The 18,629-nt window shown below is 47.6% G+C and overlaps 1 protein-coding gene across 1 annotated transcript in view; it reads left to right on the top strand.

Annotated features, from left to right (window-relative positions):
* Positions 1–18,629, top strand: part of LOC102568905 (fer-1-like protein 4) — a 137,390-nt gene that overhangs the window by 65,930 nt on the left and 52,831 nt on the right. Inside the window, exons 23-29 of the mRNA XM_019485566.2 lie at positions 496–682; positions 1,404–1,528; positions 2,034–2,168; positions 15,289–15,462; positions 16,229–16,345; positions 17,154–17,315; positions 17,783–17,951. Of these exons, the coding sequence (XP_019341111.2) occupies positions 496–682; positions 1,404–1,528; positions 2,034–2,168; positions 15,289–15,462; positions 16,229–16,345; positions 17,154–17,315; positions 17,783–17,951 (1,069 nt within the window). The remainder of the gene's footprint in view (positions 1–495; positions 683–1,403; positions 1,529–2,033; positions 2,169–15,288; positions 15,463–16,228; positions 16,346–17,153; positions 17,316–17,782; positions 17,952–18,629) is intronic.

Here is an 18,629-nt window from a genome sequence, read left to right on the forward strand (position 1 = left end):
CTATTTTGTGCCACAACACTGAGCCAGTCAGGAATTTCAGATGGATGCTTTTTTGTTCAGAAAATGAAGATTTGTTAAAAGCAAAACATTTTTGCAGAGGCATTTCAATTTCCACAAGTTTCCTTTGGAAAAAAGTAACACACATTTGGATAATTTTAAACATTCCATTGTGACATTTTGAACAGAACACTTTAGTTTTCATTTTGGAAAGAGTTTTCCAAATTTATTTCTATAAATAATTAAACTCAAATTGGAGCAAAATTTTGTTAGTATGAGCTTCCTGAGAAAGTTTTAAAACATTTTTGTCTGCTACATTCCAGAATGGAAAAAAAAATCTATTTGTGAAATTTCCCATGAAATAGAAAATCTGGTTCTACCATATCTCTGCTTCTCACCATCTGGAAAATGCTCTGCTTGCTACCAGCTACACCACCAATATGTGATACAGCCATTAATGTCTGGATCCAAAGTGAAATTAATTTTCTGCCTTCCAAGGTTCCAGGTTCAAGCACTGGAGAGATTTTTGCCAAACTTGAGATCTATATGTGGCTTGGAGTGACAAAGTATGTGAAGAACTGCACTGCAGAGTTGCCTGAGGAATTTAAACCTCTGTATGAAAGTGGTCAGCAGACAGCAGCACGGCTTCCAGCACACATACCACCCAGCCGGCTCACTAGGGATGGTGAGTACAGACTGCACTGATGCCACCTGTGACCTGTCCGTACCACATCCAGGAGGGTGCTGAGCTGAGGTGGTCTTGCTGAATGTCTAATTCCAAGCACTAGGGAAACTGTTGTATACACTTTCCTTCTTAATCCCCTGTGGAGTGTGCATATTCCATAGCAGTACTTCAGACCTCCTTAGAAAGAAACCATTACCTCTGTGGGGATGGTATAGAGCCATCAGTCTTGGAGTCAGAAAGAAGAGAGCACCTCAGCCCTGCTCATGAACTATTTGTTTTCTAGGATTTATAGTTCTAGCAGAATGCCATAGAGACTTCCCAGCTTCCCTGCACAGTCCCTGTGATTGCTTGGTGAGCCCAGCATTGTTAGTGGTAGGCTGTAGAATGAACGAACTGTGCAAAACCTATCCAGAAGTTCACCAGCTTTGCTGAGGCATGAGTTCTTCAAGGGGCATATGTTCATAGCAAATCACTCCAAGACTAACATTCCAAATACCCTAGGGCAGTGGTTATCAGAGGGGACAATAGGGCCAACCAAATGTGCACTCATATCTCCTGGAGATATCTTGACCCAAGCAACTTCAGAAGACACTATTACCCTCCTCACCATGCTATACTTCACTTGCCCTTAGCTAGCTTAGAAACGCTGTTTGCATATATACACTGGTTATATGGGGACTTGGTTGGGAAACTGAGAGGTTTGCTCTTTTTTTCTTGCCAGACTTCAACTATTTCCAGCTACGAGCACATTTATACCAGGCACGGGGAATCCTCCCTGCAGATGACAATGGCCTATCAGATCCATTTGCAAGAGTGGTGTTTTCAACACAGTGCCAGACCACCCAGGTAAGGCCCTCCTGTTTGGTTGCACTGTATGTCTATCACATATGCCCTAGGAGGTTCACTTGTGGGATAGATCATGCTTTTCCCACTGTAATGTCTGAAGTTGGTATCACTCAAAGTGCTTGAGGAGATTGTCTTACGTTTTAATAACATTTGATAGAGAGACATTTTCATGCCCTCTGAGCAGTGTTAGTGCATTTAGGAAATTTTGGCAATAAATAATTTTAGCATACATTGTCTTAAAGTGAGCTTGCCTGACAAACTGGTAAGTTCTAAAAGAATGCTCTCATCTCATGTTCTTATTGTCTAGGTTTCTCATAGGAATTGGACATGTACACACTGCACTGAACATGTTAGTGTGCACAACCCCCCCCATCACACTGCACTGGGATGGTATTTCTTGTCCACACCCCTCACTCTTCCCTTAAAAGGCTATTTGTACGTGCAAATTTGATTAAAGTCCAAGAACTGTAGCAAGTTCCATTAATCTTTCTTTGTCTTCATGTAGATATTGGAGGAGACATTGAGCCCAATGTGGAATGAACTGCTTTTGTTTGACCAGCTTGTTACTGATGGAAAGAGAGAAGACTTGAAAACTGAGACGCCAATTGTTATCATCAATATATTTGACTATAATAAATTTGTAAGTACAATAATAATGTTCTGCCCCTCCCCCTCTTGAGTCTCAGCATTGGAAAGAGTTTGAAGAAAACAGAGATAATGTGTCTGTGTGTGTATGTATATATGTGTATATATATATATACATACATACATACATACATATAGTATTCTCATATGTACCAGTGCACTAATTCCATTTGGCAACACTGTTGGGAGAGTCTACCTCTACTGGCAATTTTTAAGCAATACAGAACTGTCAGTAGTGGCAGCCTTGTTAAGCCTGGGCCAGGCTTCTTGCTAAATCCTGTAATCAGTCTACCTGATTTTGTAAGATAGCATTTTTGCCTTTGAGTTCTTTTAAATTTAGTCAAGCCAGAGGTGACCAGTTGATTCTAGAGGAGATGATGGGAGATGGCTCACAGATGTGGCTGAACCAGACACTGGGTTCTGTTCTGAAAAATAGGCAGATCTGCCAACCTGAACAGTCCCTTAGTTTAGGAGTGGTTACTGTATCTCTTCAGCTCAACCATACCCCAGGATTCATAGCAGGATCATGCTGTGGTCCAGTTGTGCCCTGTTGTAGAGTTCTAAAGTGACCATAGACAATTAGTCTAAGTGAATCTTACCTCATGTGGCCTCAGCCTTTTGCCACCTCAGCTTCCCTTCCTCAGTCAAAAGAGCCACTGCAACTTTTGCTTTGAAGCCCTGGACCTCCAACCCCCACTCACCATATACTTATTTGCATCCAACTGCTGAGGCAGCATGCTGGCCATGTGTGTGTGCGCGAGCACAGCTGCACATGTGCCTGCTGCCTCTAGTCGCCCCAAGCACCTCCTTGCAGGCTGGAATGCTGCCAGCCTGCAAGGGGAAACCCTCAGTTTTGTGCATCTTTCTGGGACTTGCTCGTGAGCCTTTCAAATATTCTTGTGATCCACTTTTAGGTCGTGACCCACAGGTTGAGAAACACTGATCTAGTCCAGCCCCTTGCCTAAGGAAGGTTCATCCCTATCCAAACCATCACACACAAACCATAATCTAAACTCTACATAAGACGGCCATCAACCCTGACACAACACAGATCTAACATTCTAACTTGCCACAGGTAAAGCAGGGGAACCATGTTAGCCGATATCCTACTTGTAGAAAATGTTGTCAATATATGCTCAAGAGGTCCTGTGTAGAGGGCCCTGCCCCCCTACAATAGAGGAAGGCAAAAACCCTAATGTCCAAACCAATCTGATGATGGCTAAAATTGTTTTCTGGCCCCAAATATGGTGATCAGTCTAACCCTGTAGCCAGGAACCTCTGGTTTCAGTCCCAGCAGGAGCATTGGTACACCCAAGTGAAAGTCCGCAGCCTTGGTTGTAGCCAACACCCAATGCTTCTGGGAATGCTTAAAAATACCCTGACACATATAACAGAAAAGGGGGGGGGTGTAATCACCAAAGTCCAGAAACATGGAAAATACCTATGGTAGAACATAGCCATATCTATGCCTAGAGCATCCTCAACTAGTGGCTGCCCAGCCTCTTCTTGAACACCTTCAGTGACAGAAAATCCACAGCTTCCCTAGGCAGTATATTCCACTGCTTCACTGTTCTTACAGTGAAGAAGATTTTCTGGATTTCCAATCTCAACTTACTTTGTTGCCATTTCCAGCCATTGACCTGCATCTTCCTCTCTGCAGCAAGACAGAAAAGATGCTGGAGTCCAGACCAGCACACAATACTTCAAATGAGGCCTAACCAGTGCCCAGTAGAGAGGCATTATCACCTCCTATGTCTTGTACCTAATGCTTCTATTGATATATCCCAAAACTGCATTTGCCTTTTGAGTGGCTGCATCACACTGCAAACTCATATTGAATCTGTGGTCTACCAAGACTCCCAAGTCCTTTTCCATAGTGCTGCTATCCAGCCAGGTGTGACCCATTTTATATTTGTTTTTGATTATTCTTCCTGAAGTTGTTGCAATTTGCATTTGTCCACATTGAACTTCATCCTGTTAGCTCTAGCCCAGCTTTCTAACCTGTCAAGATCTTTCTGAATTGCCCTCATGTCCTCCAACGGGGGCACAGAAGGGAATTCAGGGGCACAAAAGGGAATTGGTGAGGTTTTATTCACCAAGGCGCCCCCGGGGGTTACAAGAAATAATGGTCATAAGCTAGCAGAGAGCAGATTTAGACTAGACATTAGGAAGAACTTCTTCACAGTTCGAGTGGCCAAGGTCTGGAACGGGCTCCCAAGGGAGGTGGTGCTCTCCCCTACCCTGGGGGTCTTCAAGAGAAGGATCTCTTGAAAAGATAAGCATCTAGCTGGGGTCATCTAGACCCAGCACTCTTTCCTGCCTATGCAGGGGTTCGGACTCGATGATCTATTGAGGTCCCTTCCGACCCTAACATCTATGAATCTATAAATGTGTTTGCAGTCCTTCCCAGTTTCTTGTCATCTGCAAACTTGCTCAAGAAGCTTTTTATGCCAGCGTCTAAATAATTAATAAACATGTTGAACAGCAACAGGCACAGGACAGGCCTCTGTGGGACTCTGCTTGAAACCTGCTGCCTTTCTAATATGGACTTGCTAATAATTACCCTTTGCTATTAAGCCAGTTATCTATCCACCTTAAGTAGTTTTATCCAGCCCACCTTTCTCCAGTTTGTTTATGAGAAGATTGTGCGGGACCTTGTCAGAAGCCTTGCTGAAATCCCCATACACTGTATCTACAGCATTCCCTTCATCCAAATTGTTACTTTGTCAAACAAGGAAAGAGGTTTGTTTTACACAATTTGTTTTCCATAAATCTACGCTGGCTGTTTGTGATCAGCCCTCCCTCATCCAGGTGCTTACAAATGACCTTCCTTAGTACCTGCTCCAGTAACTTCCAAGGTGAGGCTAACCCAGGGGTGGGGAATTTTTTGAGCCCGAGGTAGCTGTCATGAGCTACAGCATCCTTCCCCCCCCCACACCCAACAACTCACCAAAACTCTCTATGGGGCTCTGGGTGGGTTGGGAACACTGATTGGGAGCAGGAGGGGTATGATCCACTCTCTGTACACCCTGCCCTGGGGCAGGGGGAAGGGATGGGGGGGGGGCTGCCTGTTAGCCAGCCAGGGGTGAGGGGAGGGAGGGAGAAGTGGGGGGCACATGCAGCATAGCTTGCCCAGTCCATGGCTGCCCTTGTAGAGCTCTGTGCTCCTGCTGGCCCCTGCCAGCATGCAGCTGCAGCCAGCCAGGTGCTGCTCTATTCCCCTTGCCTCCAGCAGAAGCCACCTGGCTGAAGCTTCCCCTCTGCCCTCCCAGAGTGGGGCAGTAGAAGCAGGAGCCACAGCTGGGGGCAAGGGGAGCAGAACAGCCTCACCAGCTCAGTTCCTGGCCAGCATGTGTAGCTTCCAGCAGGGCTGTTTCCAGTGAAGCTGCAGCTGGCTGGATGCTGCTGTTCTCCCCTTGCCTCCAGTGGCAGCTCCTCCTCCTGCTTCTGTCTCACCACTCTGAGCAGGTGGGCCGGGGGGAAGCTTCAGCCGGGCGGCGTCCACTGGAGGCAAGGGGACCAGAGCAGCACCTGGCCAGCTGGCAAGGGGAGCAGAGCAGCAACTGGCCAGCTGCAGCCACACTGGGAACAGCCCCGCCAGAAGTTGCACGCTGGCCAGGGCCTGAGCCAGTGGGTGCCGGCAGGAGTGTGGTGGGAGCTGCTGTGGCAGGACTGGATGGGGCTTGGCTCCATGCAGAGCACCACAGGGGCAGCCTCGGGTCAGATCCAGTCAGTTGGTGGGCCAGATTTGGCCCGTTGGCTGTATTTGTCCACCCCTGGGATAACTAGTATGTAGTTCCCAGGGTCTTCCTTTTTGCCTTTTTTAAAGAGGGGGACTACACTAGCCCTTTTCCAGTCCTTTGGTACCTGGCCTGTTTCCCATGACTTCATGAAGATCATTGCCAAGGGCTCTGAGATCTACTCTGCCAGTTCCTTCAGGACCCTGGGTTGAAGCTTATCCAGCTCTGCTGACTTCAATTATTTCAAACCCAACAGAAGTTCTCTGATAGCCTCTTACTATCTCTCTTCAACTTGCCCCCTTCCTTGTCCAGATAATCCCTTTAGTTGGGACCTTCTGAATTCATGGCAGAGGTAGAGTGCACAGTGGCTCCTTTAATCTTGCATGTTCCCCTGTGTACACCTCACCCCTTCCTCCCAGCCCCCCCAGCTGCTGATTAGTAGAGGGTCCCGCTGCTCCCTCCTGATCAGCAGGGAAGCTAAAACGATGGTTTTAAACATGGCATCATTTTTGCTTCCCTACCAATCGGCAGCAAACAGCAGGGCCATCTGGGGTCCCTCAGCCAATCAGCGGTAGGAGGAAAAAAATGGCACCATAATTTAAACTGCAGTTTTTACTTCCCTGCTGATGAGCAAGCTGCAAGTGAGGCCCCTCCACCAGTCAGCAGGGGGTGGCAGGAGTGCAAGGGACCCTGCAAGATTAAAGGAGTCACAGTGTACCCCACTTTTACCATGAATTCACTAGGTCCGTACCTATTAGGTGTCTGGCTGCAGCTCAGTGGCGACATGTAGGGGGCGCATCCCCTGAGTGGCCACGCTCGCTGCTTAGGTGATGGGCAGGGGGAGGCAGGCGGGAGCGCTGGTGCCTCCCCTGAAAGCACTGGCCAATTGCTGGAGCCACTCCCAGAAGCAGCCACAGCCATTCCCGGAAGTGGCTGTAGCGGTCAGCCGTTGCGAGATCGGTCACGGGGTGGGGCACCCTCCTGTTTGGCAGGATTAGCCACGGGGGACCCCCCTCCAGTCAGCGAGACTGGTCACAGGGGGGAGCATGTGTCACCCATGCTGTAGCTTAATTTTTTAGTGAAGACTGGGACAAAGTAGCTGTTGAGTAGCTTTGCCTTCTTTGCATCTTCAGTTAGGAGCTCCCCTGGCTTGTTAACAGAGGACCCACAGTTTCCTTTGTTCTTCTTTTTTGGCCAGCATACTTCTAAAACCTCCTCTTGTTGTCCTTAACCTCCTTTGCCAGGTACAGCTCATTCTTTATCTTTGTTTTCCTGATTTTGTCCCTCCAGGTTCCTGTTATTCCCTGCTATGCTTCCTTAATAGTTTGCCCATTCTTTCATTGCCTGTATGCTTTCCTTTTTGCATTTGAGGCATTTTAGAAGCTCCTTGTTCAGCCCCATTGGTCTTTGCCATTGTTTTTGTGCTTCCATAATATTTGAAAAGTTTCTTGTTGGACTTCCAGTGCTGTGCTTTTAGCTCCCAGCCCTCCTGGGCACCTTTATCCTTCAATCTATCTCATCGGAACACCATAACTATTAGCTCCTTGAATCAGATGAAATTCACCTTTTTGAAATTTGGCATTCTAATTTTGCTGACCTAATGCTTTCCCTGTCTCAAGATCTGGAATTCTGTCATATTGTGATCGCTTCTCCACAAAGTACCCATTACCTTCACATCTCCACCAGTTCTTCCCTGTTGGTCGGGACAAGATGATCCCCTGGTTGTATCTTCCACTTTTGGGAACAGGAAATTGTCTTCCACACAAGTTAGGAACTGGTTAGACATTATGTTTGGCTGCATTGTTCTTCCAGCAGATGTCTGGAAAATTTAAGTCTCCCATAAGTACCATCCCATAGCTTTTGGATAGATTTGTCACATGCTTGAAGAATGTCTCATCCACCTCCTCTTTCAGATTTGGTGGCCTGTAATAAATCCTGACCATTATATCGGTGCCACATCTTTCACCTTTCAGATTCACCTGACTGCTTTCTGCTTTGCCATTTTCTTCCTCCTAAACCAGGGAACAAGTGTGCATATTTCTGACATACAAGGCAACAGCACCACCTTTTCTCTCAACTCTGTCCTTCTAAAACAGTGTAACCCTCCATGTTGACATTCCATTCATAAGAGCTGTCCTACCAGGTCTTGGTGATGCCAGGGAGAATCATCAGTCTTTTCACAATCTGCAGCTTCCAACTCAGCTTGTTTATTTCCCATGCTTCTCATATTTGTATACATGCATCAGATGTATTTCACATTTTGACCTCCTTGCTTCCCTTCTGCACCACTTCATAGATTTCATAGACATTAGGGGCCAGAAGGGACCTCGTGAGATTGAGTCCAGCCTCCACACCATAGGCAGGAAGTCAGCTGGGATCAAGTTATTTCAGCAAGAAAAATATCCAGACATTTTTTGAAAGAGTCCAGAGTAGGTGCTTGCACCACCTCGGGGGGGTGGGGGTGTCTGTTCCAGACCCTGGACACACGCAATGTAAAGAACTTTTTCCTTATGTCTAGTCTAAATTGGTCTTCCTGGAGTTTGTGGCCGTTAGACCTTGGAGAGGTCTGGTGAACAGCTGTTCTCCCAGGTCCTGATGTACCCCTCTTATATATAATTATAGGCTGCTACCAAGTCACCTCTGAGCCTTCTCTTTTCCAGACTGAAGAGTCCCAAATCCCTCAGTCTCTCCTCATATGGCATGCCCTCCAGGCATTGGATCATATGAGTGGCTCTCCTCTGGACTCTCTCAAGCTTTTCCACAGCCCTCATGAAGTGTGGGGCCCAAAACTGGACACAGTACTCCAGCTGCGGCCTCACCAAAGCCAAGTAAAGCAGGAGCATGACGTCCCTGGTTTTACTTGAGATGCATCAGTAGATGCACGCCAGAGTTTGGTTTGCTTTGCCAGCCACAACATCGCATTGGTGACTCATATTCATCTTGTGGTCAGTTGTGACCCCCAAGTCACTTTCATTCATGGTGCTAGCGAGCGTAGGACTGCCAAGTTTGTAAGTGTGTTGAGGGTTCTTCCTACCGAGGTGGAGCACCTTACACTTCTAAACATTGAAGGCCATCCAGTTTTGGTCAGCCCACCTTGAGAACAGGTCCAAGTTGGCCTGTATCTCCAGCCTGTCCTGCTGTGTGACTGCCGTCCCCCATAATTTGGTGTCATCTGCGAACTTTGCCAGTTCGCATCTGACTCCCGACTCCAGATCGTTAATGAAGATGTTAAAGAGTACCAGCCCAAGTATTGAGCCCTGAGGGACTCCATTGCTCACCCTGCGCCACGTTGTTTTGCTCCCGTCAACTAGTACTCTTTGGGTCCGACCCTATAACCAGTTACCTAGTCATCAGACCGCAAGGTGATCAAGGCCACAGTTCCCCAGCTTAGCCAAGAGGACATCATGGGGAACTAGGTCAAAGGCTTTCTTGAAATCCAGATATATGACATCCACATTATGTCCTTGTTCAGGGCTCATGTCACCTGGTCATAGAAGGAGATCTGAAAGAGGAGGTGGATGAGACATTTTTCAAGCATGTGACAAATCTATCCAAAAGGCTGTAAGAACAGTGAAGCAGTGGAATATACTGCCTAGGGAGGTTGGTCAGGCAAGACCTGCCAGTCACAAAGCTGTGCTGGCTGGCCTTCAGAAGCTTGCCTTCCGTTAGTCTGGTGTTGATGGATCCCTTGACAATTTTCTCTAGGATTTTTCCAGGGGTGGATGTCAGACTGATTGGTCTATAATTCCCTGGATCATCCTTCCTCCCTTTCTTGAAGATAGGAACCACATTGGCCCTTTTCCAGTATTCTGGGACCTCACCTGAGCACCATGAATTTTCAAGTAACTTTGCCAAGGGGGTGCAACGATGTCTGCCAGTTCCTTCAAGACTCTTGGGTGTATTCCATCAGGGCCTGCAGACTTGTGAATGTCCAGATTCTCAAGGTGTTCTTTCACCTGATATACATCAATTTTGGACCTGCCACCTGCTCCCGGGCTGGTTCGTGTCCTTTCTGACAGTGTGATCCCCTTGGGAGGAAGAAAAACCGATGTGAAAAAATAATTTAGGAGATTGGCTTTTTCTTGGGTGGTAGATGTCAGCTGCCCTGTTTGATCCCGCAGAGGCCCAATGCTATCTTTATTCTTTTCTCAACTTCCCACATATCTGAAGATGGACTTTTTGTTGTCCTTGATCCCTGAAGCTAGCCTGAGTATGGTTTGTGGCATGGCTTTTCTGAACCGCTCCCTACAGGTGTGGATGAGTGCTGAGTAGTCCTCTGTGGTGATGCTTCCCATTTTCCAACTGGAGTAGGCTTCTCTTTTGAGTTTAATGAGGTCCAACAGTTCCTTGTTTAGCCCAGGGTGTTTCCTTGCTCATTGATTACATTTCATATGAGATGGAATGGCTTTCCCCTGTGCCTCAAGGATTATGTTCTTGAGAGATGACCATTCCTCATGTACTCCCTTATCTAGGGGGATATGGCTCCTAATTGCCTGACTTATCAAAGCTCTGAGTTTGCAAAAAGTCAGCCTTCCTAAAGTTAAGGATTTTGGCTTTATTGAGGGATTTGCCTGCTCTTCGGTGAACTGAGAAGATGACCAAATCATGGTTGCTGTCACCAAGCTCCCCCTCGATCCTCAGATTGCTCACCAGGTCCTCCCATTTGGCCAGGACCAGATCGAGCAATGCCTCTCCTCTAGTTGGCCCATAGACTTCCTGTGTTAGGTAGAGGTCATTAATGCAAGCAAGAAAGCTGTGTGATCTGTCGGATTTGGCCATGCACTCATCCCAAGAGATGTCAGGGAAGTTGAAGTCCCCCATGACAATCATGCGTTGAGAGTGCACAGCCTCGACCAATTCCCTATTGAATTCCCAATCAAGTTCCTCCTCTTGGTGGGGAGGTCTATAGTAGACTCCCACAAGTATGTCACCCTCCCCATGTTCTTCTCGTATTTTGACCCAGAGGGTCTCAAGACGCCCTTCCTGGTTAGAAAACTCAATTTGCAGGGAAGTGAACTGATCTTTGATGTAAAGAGCAACACCTGCTCCTCTTCCCAAGACAGTCTCTCCTGTATAAGGTATAACCCTCCAAAGCGACAGACCAATCATAGGTAGAGTCCCACCAGGTCTCTGTTATCCCTACAAGGTCATAGGCATTTTCACATAAGAGAAAGGCCAGTTCCTCTTGCTTGTTTCCCAAGTGCCTGGCATTTATGTATAGGCAGTTGAGTCTGCCATGAGAAGCCCCATGCTTTCCTATGGGGTGAGGCAGGACCTTTACTTGGGCTGTCGTTAGAACAGGTTCCCTTGGGCTGCCCAAGTTATTGGTAATGCAGCTGACATGAGCTGGGCTAGAACTGTTAATAGACCTCCCATCCCCCAGTGGTCTTAGTTCAAAGCCCTGTCAAGAAGGTCAGCCATTCTGGCCAAGAAGAGCTTCTTCCCCTTCCAAGCGAAGTGGAGGCTGTTCCTTCCCAACAGTCTGCTCTCTCTGAAGTGCAGTCCTGTAGCTCTCTGGCCCTTTCCCAGATTTGAATTGCTTCTTTGAGTCCTTTCCTCTTTGGACTATGCACTCTGTTCCTGGAGGGCTGTGATAACCAAAGGGCTGTGCGAAATGGCAGTGTTCCATTTTGACCAGCGTTTCAACGCTTCGACAGAACAACGTTCTATTTCAAATTTTGTTTTGATTTGAAACAGCTGTTCCGTTTCGTTGAAACAGTTTCTCCGTTTTTATGCTGTTTCGATGTTTTACCCATGCTATAATGGGGATGGTTGAAACAGCCTATAACTTTGTGGCCTGATTTGGATGAAACTTGTAGGAATGGTAGCCCCTTCTGAGGGCAATGAAGTCTGCCAAGTTTCAAGGAGATAGGTGCAGGGGGTTCAGGGAAACTGCACCCCAAAGTCTTGAAAGCAAAACTTATGTCGCATGTATGTATTAAGCCACAGCAGGGTCAGAACTGCAGGCATGCTAGCCCCTGTGGAGGCCACAAAGCCTGCCAAGTTTCAAGGAGATAGGTGCAGGGCTTTGGGGGAAACTGTACCTCAAGCAGAGGACAAGCAAAACTTGTGACATGGGTGACACTGTGTGTGTTAAGGTGCAGCAGGGTGAAAGCTGCAGGCCTGCTAGCCCCTGCTGAGGCCACGAAGCCTGCCAGTTGTTAAGGAGCTAGGTGCAGGGGGGGGGTTTGGGGCCCTGCACCCCTAGATGCTGACAGGCAAAACTCATGACGTGGGTGCTTGTGCAACTGCTGCCTCTCATCAGGCAGCAGGACTGAAGATCCCCCATCACTTGCCACCATAGACGTGGGGGTAATAATTGACTGCAGTATGAACATGAGCTGGCAGTGCGATGCTGTAGCCAGCAGGGCCAACAATACCCTGGCATGCATCAATTGATGCATCTCCAGCAAAACCAGGCCCCTGCACCAATCAGGAAAGACAACTGGGGGTCAGATGGCCCCAGCAAGGTGACTGTCTAGTCTCTGCTTGAAGATTTCCAGGGTAGGTGATTGCACCACCACTGGAGGGTTTTGTTTCAAGGCTGTTTCGACTATATCTGTTTCTTTTTGATTTTGCTGTTTCGACCTCAAAACAAGTCAGAACAGCATTGAAACAAGACTGGTGGTGAAATTTCGCACAGCCCTAATAACCATCCCTCGTGGAACCTAGTTTAAAGGCCTCCTTACTAGGTTGGCCAGATGACGCCCAAAGATGCTCTTCCCTGTTCTCATCAAATGGATCCCATCTCTTGATAGCAGTCCTCCTCTCAAGATCATCTTCCTGTTGTTGAAGAAACTGAAGCCTTCACATCAAATCCACCATCTCAGCCACACATTCATTTCCAGGATACACTGGTCTCTGCCTGGACCCCTGCCTCCCACAAGAAGAATCAATGAGAACACCACTTGTGCTCTAAGCTCCTTAATTTTCTTGCCAAGAGCCTCATAGTCATCTCTGATCTGCTCAGTGTCATTCCTCACAGTATCTTTGGTGCCTATGTGGACAAGAAGGAACTGGTAGTGGTCTGAAGGATGGATGAGCTTTGTCAGACTGTGGCATCCTGAACTGGGGCTCCAAGTAGGCAGTACATTTCCTAGGCCCCCAAATCTGGATGACAAATTGGTGCCTCTATTTTTCACAGAAGCGAGTCACCAACCACCACCACTCTTCTCTTCCTTTTTGATGCAGTGGTCCTGGAGCTGCTGTCCTTGTGGCTTTGTATTTCCTGCTGTCTCAGCTGCTGTCTCCTCTGCCTCATGCCTGCAGAGGTAGTTAGCTGTATTAATGTCAATTCAGGCAGAAGGTAGGGTATGTTTGCACCTTATAGACAAACTAAATCAGACATCTATAAGCATCAGATGAAGTAAGCTGCTGCTTATGAAAAACATATGCATCTCTGATCTAGTTTGTCTAGAAGGTGCAAATTTACCCTGCCTTCTTCAGCCACATTTATAACTGATCACATACTATGTTTTTTCCCATAGGGCCCCTGTCTCATTTAGGTCCAACAAATGAATCAGGATTGTGTAGTAAATAAAATAGTATTAGAGCTCAGCTTCATTCACTCACAGAGCTGTAAAGAGCGAAGCAGAGAACTTCAGGAATAGAAAGACAGCCTTGTGAGTAACAATAAGTGTCACTCTGCAAGCCTAGACACTGAGCAAGGCACTTACAGCTAGTATTCAGTAACACATTGTTAGTAATTCTCATTTTGTAGATGATGAACCTGGTTTACTGTAGTGGTGCATGGTTTCACTTGGAGTGGAAGGCAGTAGGGCTGTGCGAAGTTTTGGGTGCTGATTCAATTCGGAGGAGATTTGACCTGATTTGGTGGCCGAATCTCCAAATCTGAATTGAATCAGGGGACTAGTTAAAAGGTCCGAATTGATTTTGAAGCTCTCTGAATCGATTCAGAAAAGGTTCGGAGAGCTTCAGTGACTTGGGCAGTCCCCACCTGCTGCAGCAGGGAGCTGGACCCGGACTACGAGCTGGTAAGTAGGGGGTGGGGGAGGGGGAGCTGAAGGAGTGGGGAGGGGATCATGGGGGGACCCCCACCAGGCCCCATCCCCTGCCTGCTGCCCCAGCCCCTCCTCCCTCCCCCCATGGCTGCCCCGGCTGCCCCAGCTCTGGCCCTTTTAAGAAAAAAGCAAAATAAAAGCCCTGGACTCGCTGGCTCCTGCAGTGGCCTTGGGGCTTCTGGGGGCTTGTGCAGAGCCCCCCACAAGGGGACAAGCAGAGCAGCCATGGGGTAGCTGGGATAGTGACAGGGGGAGGTCAGAGGGCTTGTGGCAGAGCCCCCCACGTAGTGTTGGGCAGCGGGGATCGCCTCCCTGCCAGGTAGCAGCTAGTGAGTGGGGGCTTTTTTTTTTTTCAAAGAGCCGGGAACTGGGCCAGGCAGGGCAGCCATTGAGAGCAGGCAGGGGATGGGGCCTGTGTGATTCAGAGATTCGGCTGATTTGGCAGCAACTGAATTTCTGAATCAGATTCAGCCAAATTGATTTGGGACAGTGATTCGAATCACCAAATCGAATCGCTGTCCCCCGAATTGGCCGAATCCAAATCCAAAGTGAATGCCTGCTGCTTCGCACAGGCCTAGAAGGCAGTGAGACTTGTTTATGCTTAGCCCTGTGTGGCAAAGGTGTGTCTTTGTTTTAACATTTTGTAGAGTTATAAAATAGACCAATGAATGTTTCCCAAGGATTGTCTTACATTTATTGAATTAATTTTCTGCAGTTGTCACAGTTTGTATTACAGGTCACCAAACATATACAGGTTGTTTACGAACAAGGAAAAACACTATATCTGTAAATTATATGAATTGTTATTGCGTGTTCTTTATTTGAAGTTGATTTTTAACTCAAAGAAGTCTGGCTTGTCTATGAAAGCAAATTGTTCATTGTCTTGTTCTGTATTTTTGCACTCTTTTCTAAGGTATCCATATCTGTGGAATCTGACTGCATTTCCCATGGCTGGAATGGGCTTAGCATTCCATATATGAAGAGGCAGTCCTTTTGCTCTTTTGGAGCCCTTCCTTATAAGGATGGGTAGTGGAGGGAAAAACTGTGTTAGTCATTGGAAACTAAGTGCAGTCATTGGAAAACCTGGGGAGACAAGCAGGTTGAACCTTTTTGAAAATTAATCCAAATGGAGATTGCCTGGATGTTGTCTCTCTGGAGAGTGTGCTCCAGTAGTGCAAATAAAGATAGGCAGCAGAATGGTCAGAGATGGAGAAATTGTCTTACAGGTAACTTCAGAGAATGCCTGTCCACTGGGGATTTGGCCCATTCTGATTTGTAATAGGCTGGAACATCCCCACTGCTGAGAAGTGATGGCAGTGACTTTGTACTGTTGAATACTCTCTCTTGCCTGTAGGGTGCCCCAGAATTCCTTGGCCGAGCCTTTGCCACTCCACTGGTGAAGCTGGTAGATGATCCATACAGCAAACCTGCCCTCCAGTTTTTTGACATTTACAAAGGACCCAGAGCAGCAGGGGAATTAATCGCCACCTTTGAACTGATTGAACTGGATTACAGTGGCTACTTAGAGGTGATTGCATTTTGTGAGGCAGCAGTGTCAGTGGCGCATGGCAACTTGGTCAGGCTGCCACCCTTTGCTGGAAAGTGTCCATGTGAAGTGCGTAACTGAACCCAAGGCTAACCAGCTTCTGAGTGGCCAGGGGCCACAGGCCTCTCAGCCACACTGCCCACAGGCCTCACACCTCCTGAGCTGCAAGCAGCAGGGGCCACATGCCAGGCTGTGCTGTGTGTGCCCCTTGGTTCTCCCCTATAATGAGTGGTCCCTCCCCCCCACAAACAGTACTATGCTGGCACTCCCATGCTATGCTGCACAGTCTCCCCAAGTCCTCATGCAAGCCCCCTGGCTGCCAGCTCATTTAGTCCCACTCTCAGGGGTTGGGGAAGACAGCAGAAATCAGAGGAGAAAGGGGGAGCCTGCAGACTCTAGGGACAACAGCAGCCAGAATGACAAAGGAAGTAGCACCTGGACTGGAAGCCCAGGCACCACAGGTTAACCCTTTAGAGACTGCATGTGGCCTGCAGGCTGCCAGTTGAATAGCCCTGATCTAAGCAGTGGGGAATGAGTCTGGGCTCCCTGCTCTGGCCACATCCTGCAGGCAGAAACAAGTTCCTGGTAGGAGGGGTACAAGAGCAGGAACCTACCAGATCTGTGAGCAGAAGAGGGAGTGAGGGAATACAAAATTGGAGATAGAAGGCAGGAATAGAAGAGTGATTTGATGTTGGAGTCGGAGATAAGTTTCTTCACAGTTGTGTAACCAACCTTTTCTGTCTGGCAGCCTTCAGTGCCTGAGGATGTGGAGCCCAAGGAGCCAGATTACTTGGATGACCCCCGTTCTGGACGGTTCATCATCCCTGAGGGAATTCGACCAGTCCTTAAAGAGTTCCGCATAGAGGTTTGGTGGCTTTCAGCAATATTAGTTTTATTATGGAGTCAGTTAGCTCTTAGTAGTATTGCAGTGTTGCAGTTTGTTCATCAATGGTAAAGAGAACAGGGAAGGAATGGGAGTCCTCTTTCTAATTCATACAATGCCTGGGAGACAGGCCTTTGCAACCTCCCAGGGGCATTGACTGTCTCAGACAAGAAAGAAGCACACTTGAAACTCGGGAGAAATCTTATTAGCAATTTAAAAATAGACACCATCCCACTTTGTTGTCCCTAAAGCACCTCACCTGACACAGCCTCGGGGTCTTAATGCCTGCTTACTTGACTCTGGGGCTCTTCCTTCTGCTGTCATTTTTCTTGTGCTTCCTACTGTTTTGTTGAGTCCTAATAAAAATGAATGGGCAGATCTGACAGCAGGAAGCTTCTTGAGAGAGTGTGTATTAGGATCAGGACATAGGCAGACAAGGTTCTTAGGACCAGGAAGCTCACCAGTTGTTATCTAGTCTCACAGCTGCTGCTGATTTTGCTAACCTCCACAGCAAACACATGACCTCCTGGCATTTTACACCTGTACAAGGGTAGGAAACAATCCAACCTCCTGTGTTAGAAAAAGTTGGCAACAAAGAGAGGATTAGTTGGGGGGTTTGGAAGCTGGGTGGGGGGAATTGAGGGTCAGGGCCTGCAGGGTGAGGGAGGGTTGGGGGTCAGGGCCTGGAGGAGGGGTTGGAATCTGGATGGGGGAGCTGGGGATCAGAAGGATGTGTGCGAAGTGTTCTGAATGCCTAAAGCAGTTGATGTTCTTGGTTTTTATTGTCCAGATCCTTTTCTGGGGTCTGCGAGACCTAAAGCGTGTGAATCTATTTGAAGTGAATCAGCCACAGGTGATCATTGAATGTGCTGGGAAGAAAGTTGAATCGGAAGTGATTGCATCATATAAGGAGAACCCAAACTTCAATGAACTGGTCAAATATGTTAATGTGGTAAGCTGGAGCTGGCAGTGCCTGCCAGTGCTTGGTCAGTGTTGTTAGCTCCATGGCTTTGCTGTTTATGGGCCATTTTCTTAGTGAGGTGGGAAGCAAACCGAACCAAAACCTCTTGTTTCTGGCAGTGGATGTCTGTCTGCAGCCTGTGTGTGAACCCACCCAGTTGGGCTTCCTCCTTTCAGGAAACAGTGTCCATAGCACAAATCTGTTGTCAGTGGCAGACGCTCTTAAGAAGTTCCTGCTGGTAGCAGGTACAAGGGTTTCCTTAAGATGGAGATGTGAAGTCCTTTGTTGGGCTGTGTCAGGAACCACTTGGATTAAGAGCATCAGGGCATCTGTGCTAAGGGCTGATCCAGAGGTAGCAGCTGGAGCATGGTCCTCTGCAGTAAGCACTGTGTAACCAGGTATGAGTGTCCTGATGGGACTCTGGAGCCCTAGTGATAACTTGAATCTCTCTCTTAAAGGAGCTCCCAGAGCAAGTATACCTTCACCCTCCACTCAGCATCTTCGTGGTAGAAAAGCGAGCTTTTGGGCGCACTGTGCTGGTGGGAACCCACGTGGTATCCCATATCATGAAGTTTTCTCCCAAGGAGCTGGAGGAGCTGGAGGAAGGTCCAGAAAATCTACCCAAACGTGAGTTTCCTGGTGCAGGTCAATCTTGAGCTTTCCATGTGGGTAGTAGCAGGAATGTTTCAGATATAGCAGACACGCTGACTAAGGCTGAGGTTTCTCTGCCTTTCCCTCCCCAGTCTTGGAGCCACACAGCAGAGATCTTTTTCAAGATCCTTACTATACTTCTGCCAAAGGGGAGGTTGGAAGGTAACAGGACTGGGGGGGGTTTCCTGGGTCTCTGAGTCCAGTCTTACTTTGTCAATAAGCCAGTTATTAGCTGAGGGAGGCAATTGTTTAACCAAAGGTTTTGTTGTGGGGCTGTATTATGCTATTGGCACAGAGCAGTTTGCAGATGGATTATCTTCAGATTTATATAGTCCTACTGAATTGCTTGACCCTGTGTAGATAGGGCAGTTTACTTTGTGGTGGGGCTCAGTCGTGGGATCAGTGCCATGCTGTAGTGGTAGTGTAGAGGAGAAAGGCTTGTAGCTGCAAACCTTTTGCAGCAAAATCCTGTTCTACCTTTTGGGCATGGATTTAGGTGCCTAAGTGTGATTCTTTTCCACTTTCTTCAAGTTCTGAAAATCCTATTAATGTATCTCTTTTTCTAAATAAATCTACTGGATACAAAAAATCATGGACTCAATATAGACATTGGATTTATGACGCATTACAACCTGCCTGACATGTGATTCACCC

The sequence above is a fragment of the Alligator mississippiensis genome, chromosome 9 (genome assembly GCF_030867095.1).
Source record: "Alligator mississippiensis isolate rAllMis1 chromosome 9, rAllMis1, whole genome shotgun sequence".
In the NCBI taxonomy this organism is placed as follows: Eukaryota; Metazoa; Chordata; order Crocodylia; family Alligatoridae; genus Alligator; species Alligator mississippiensis.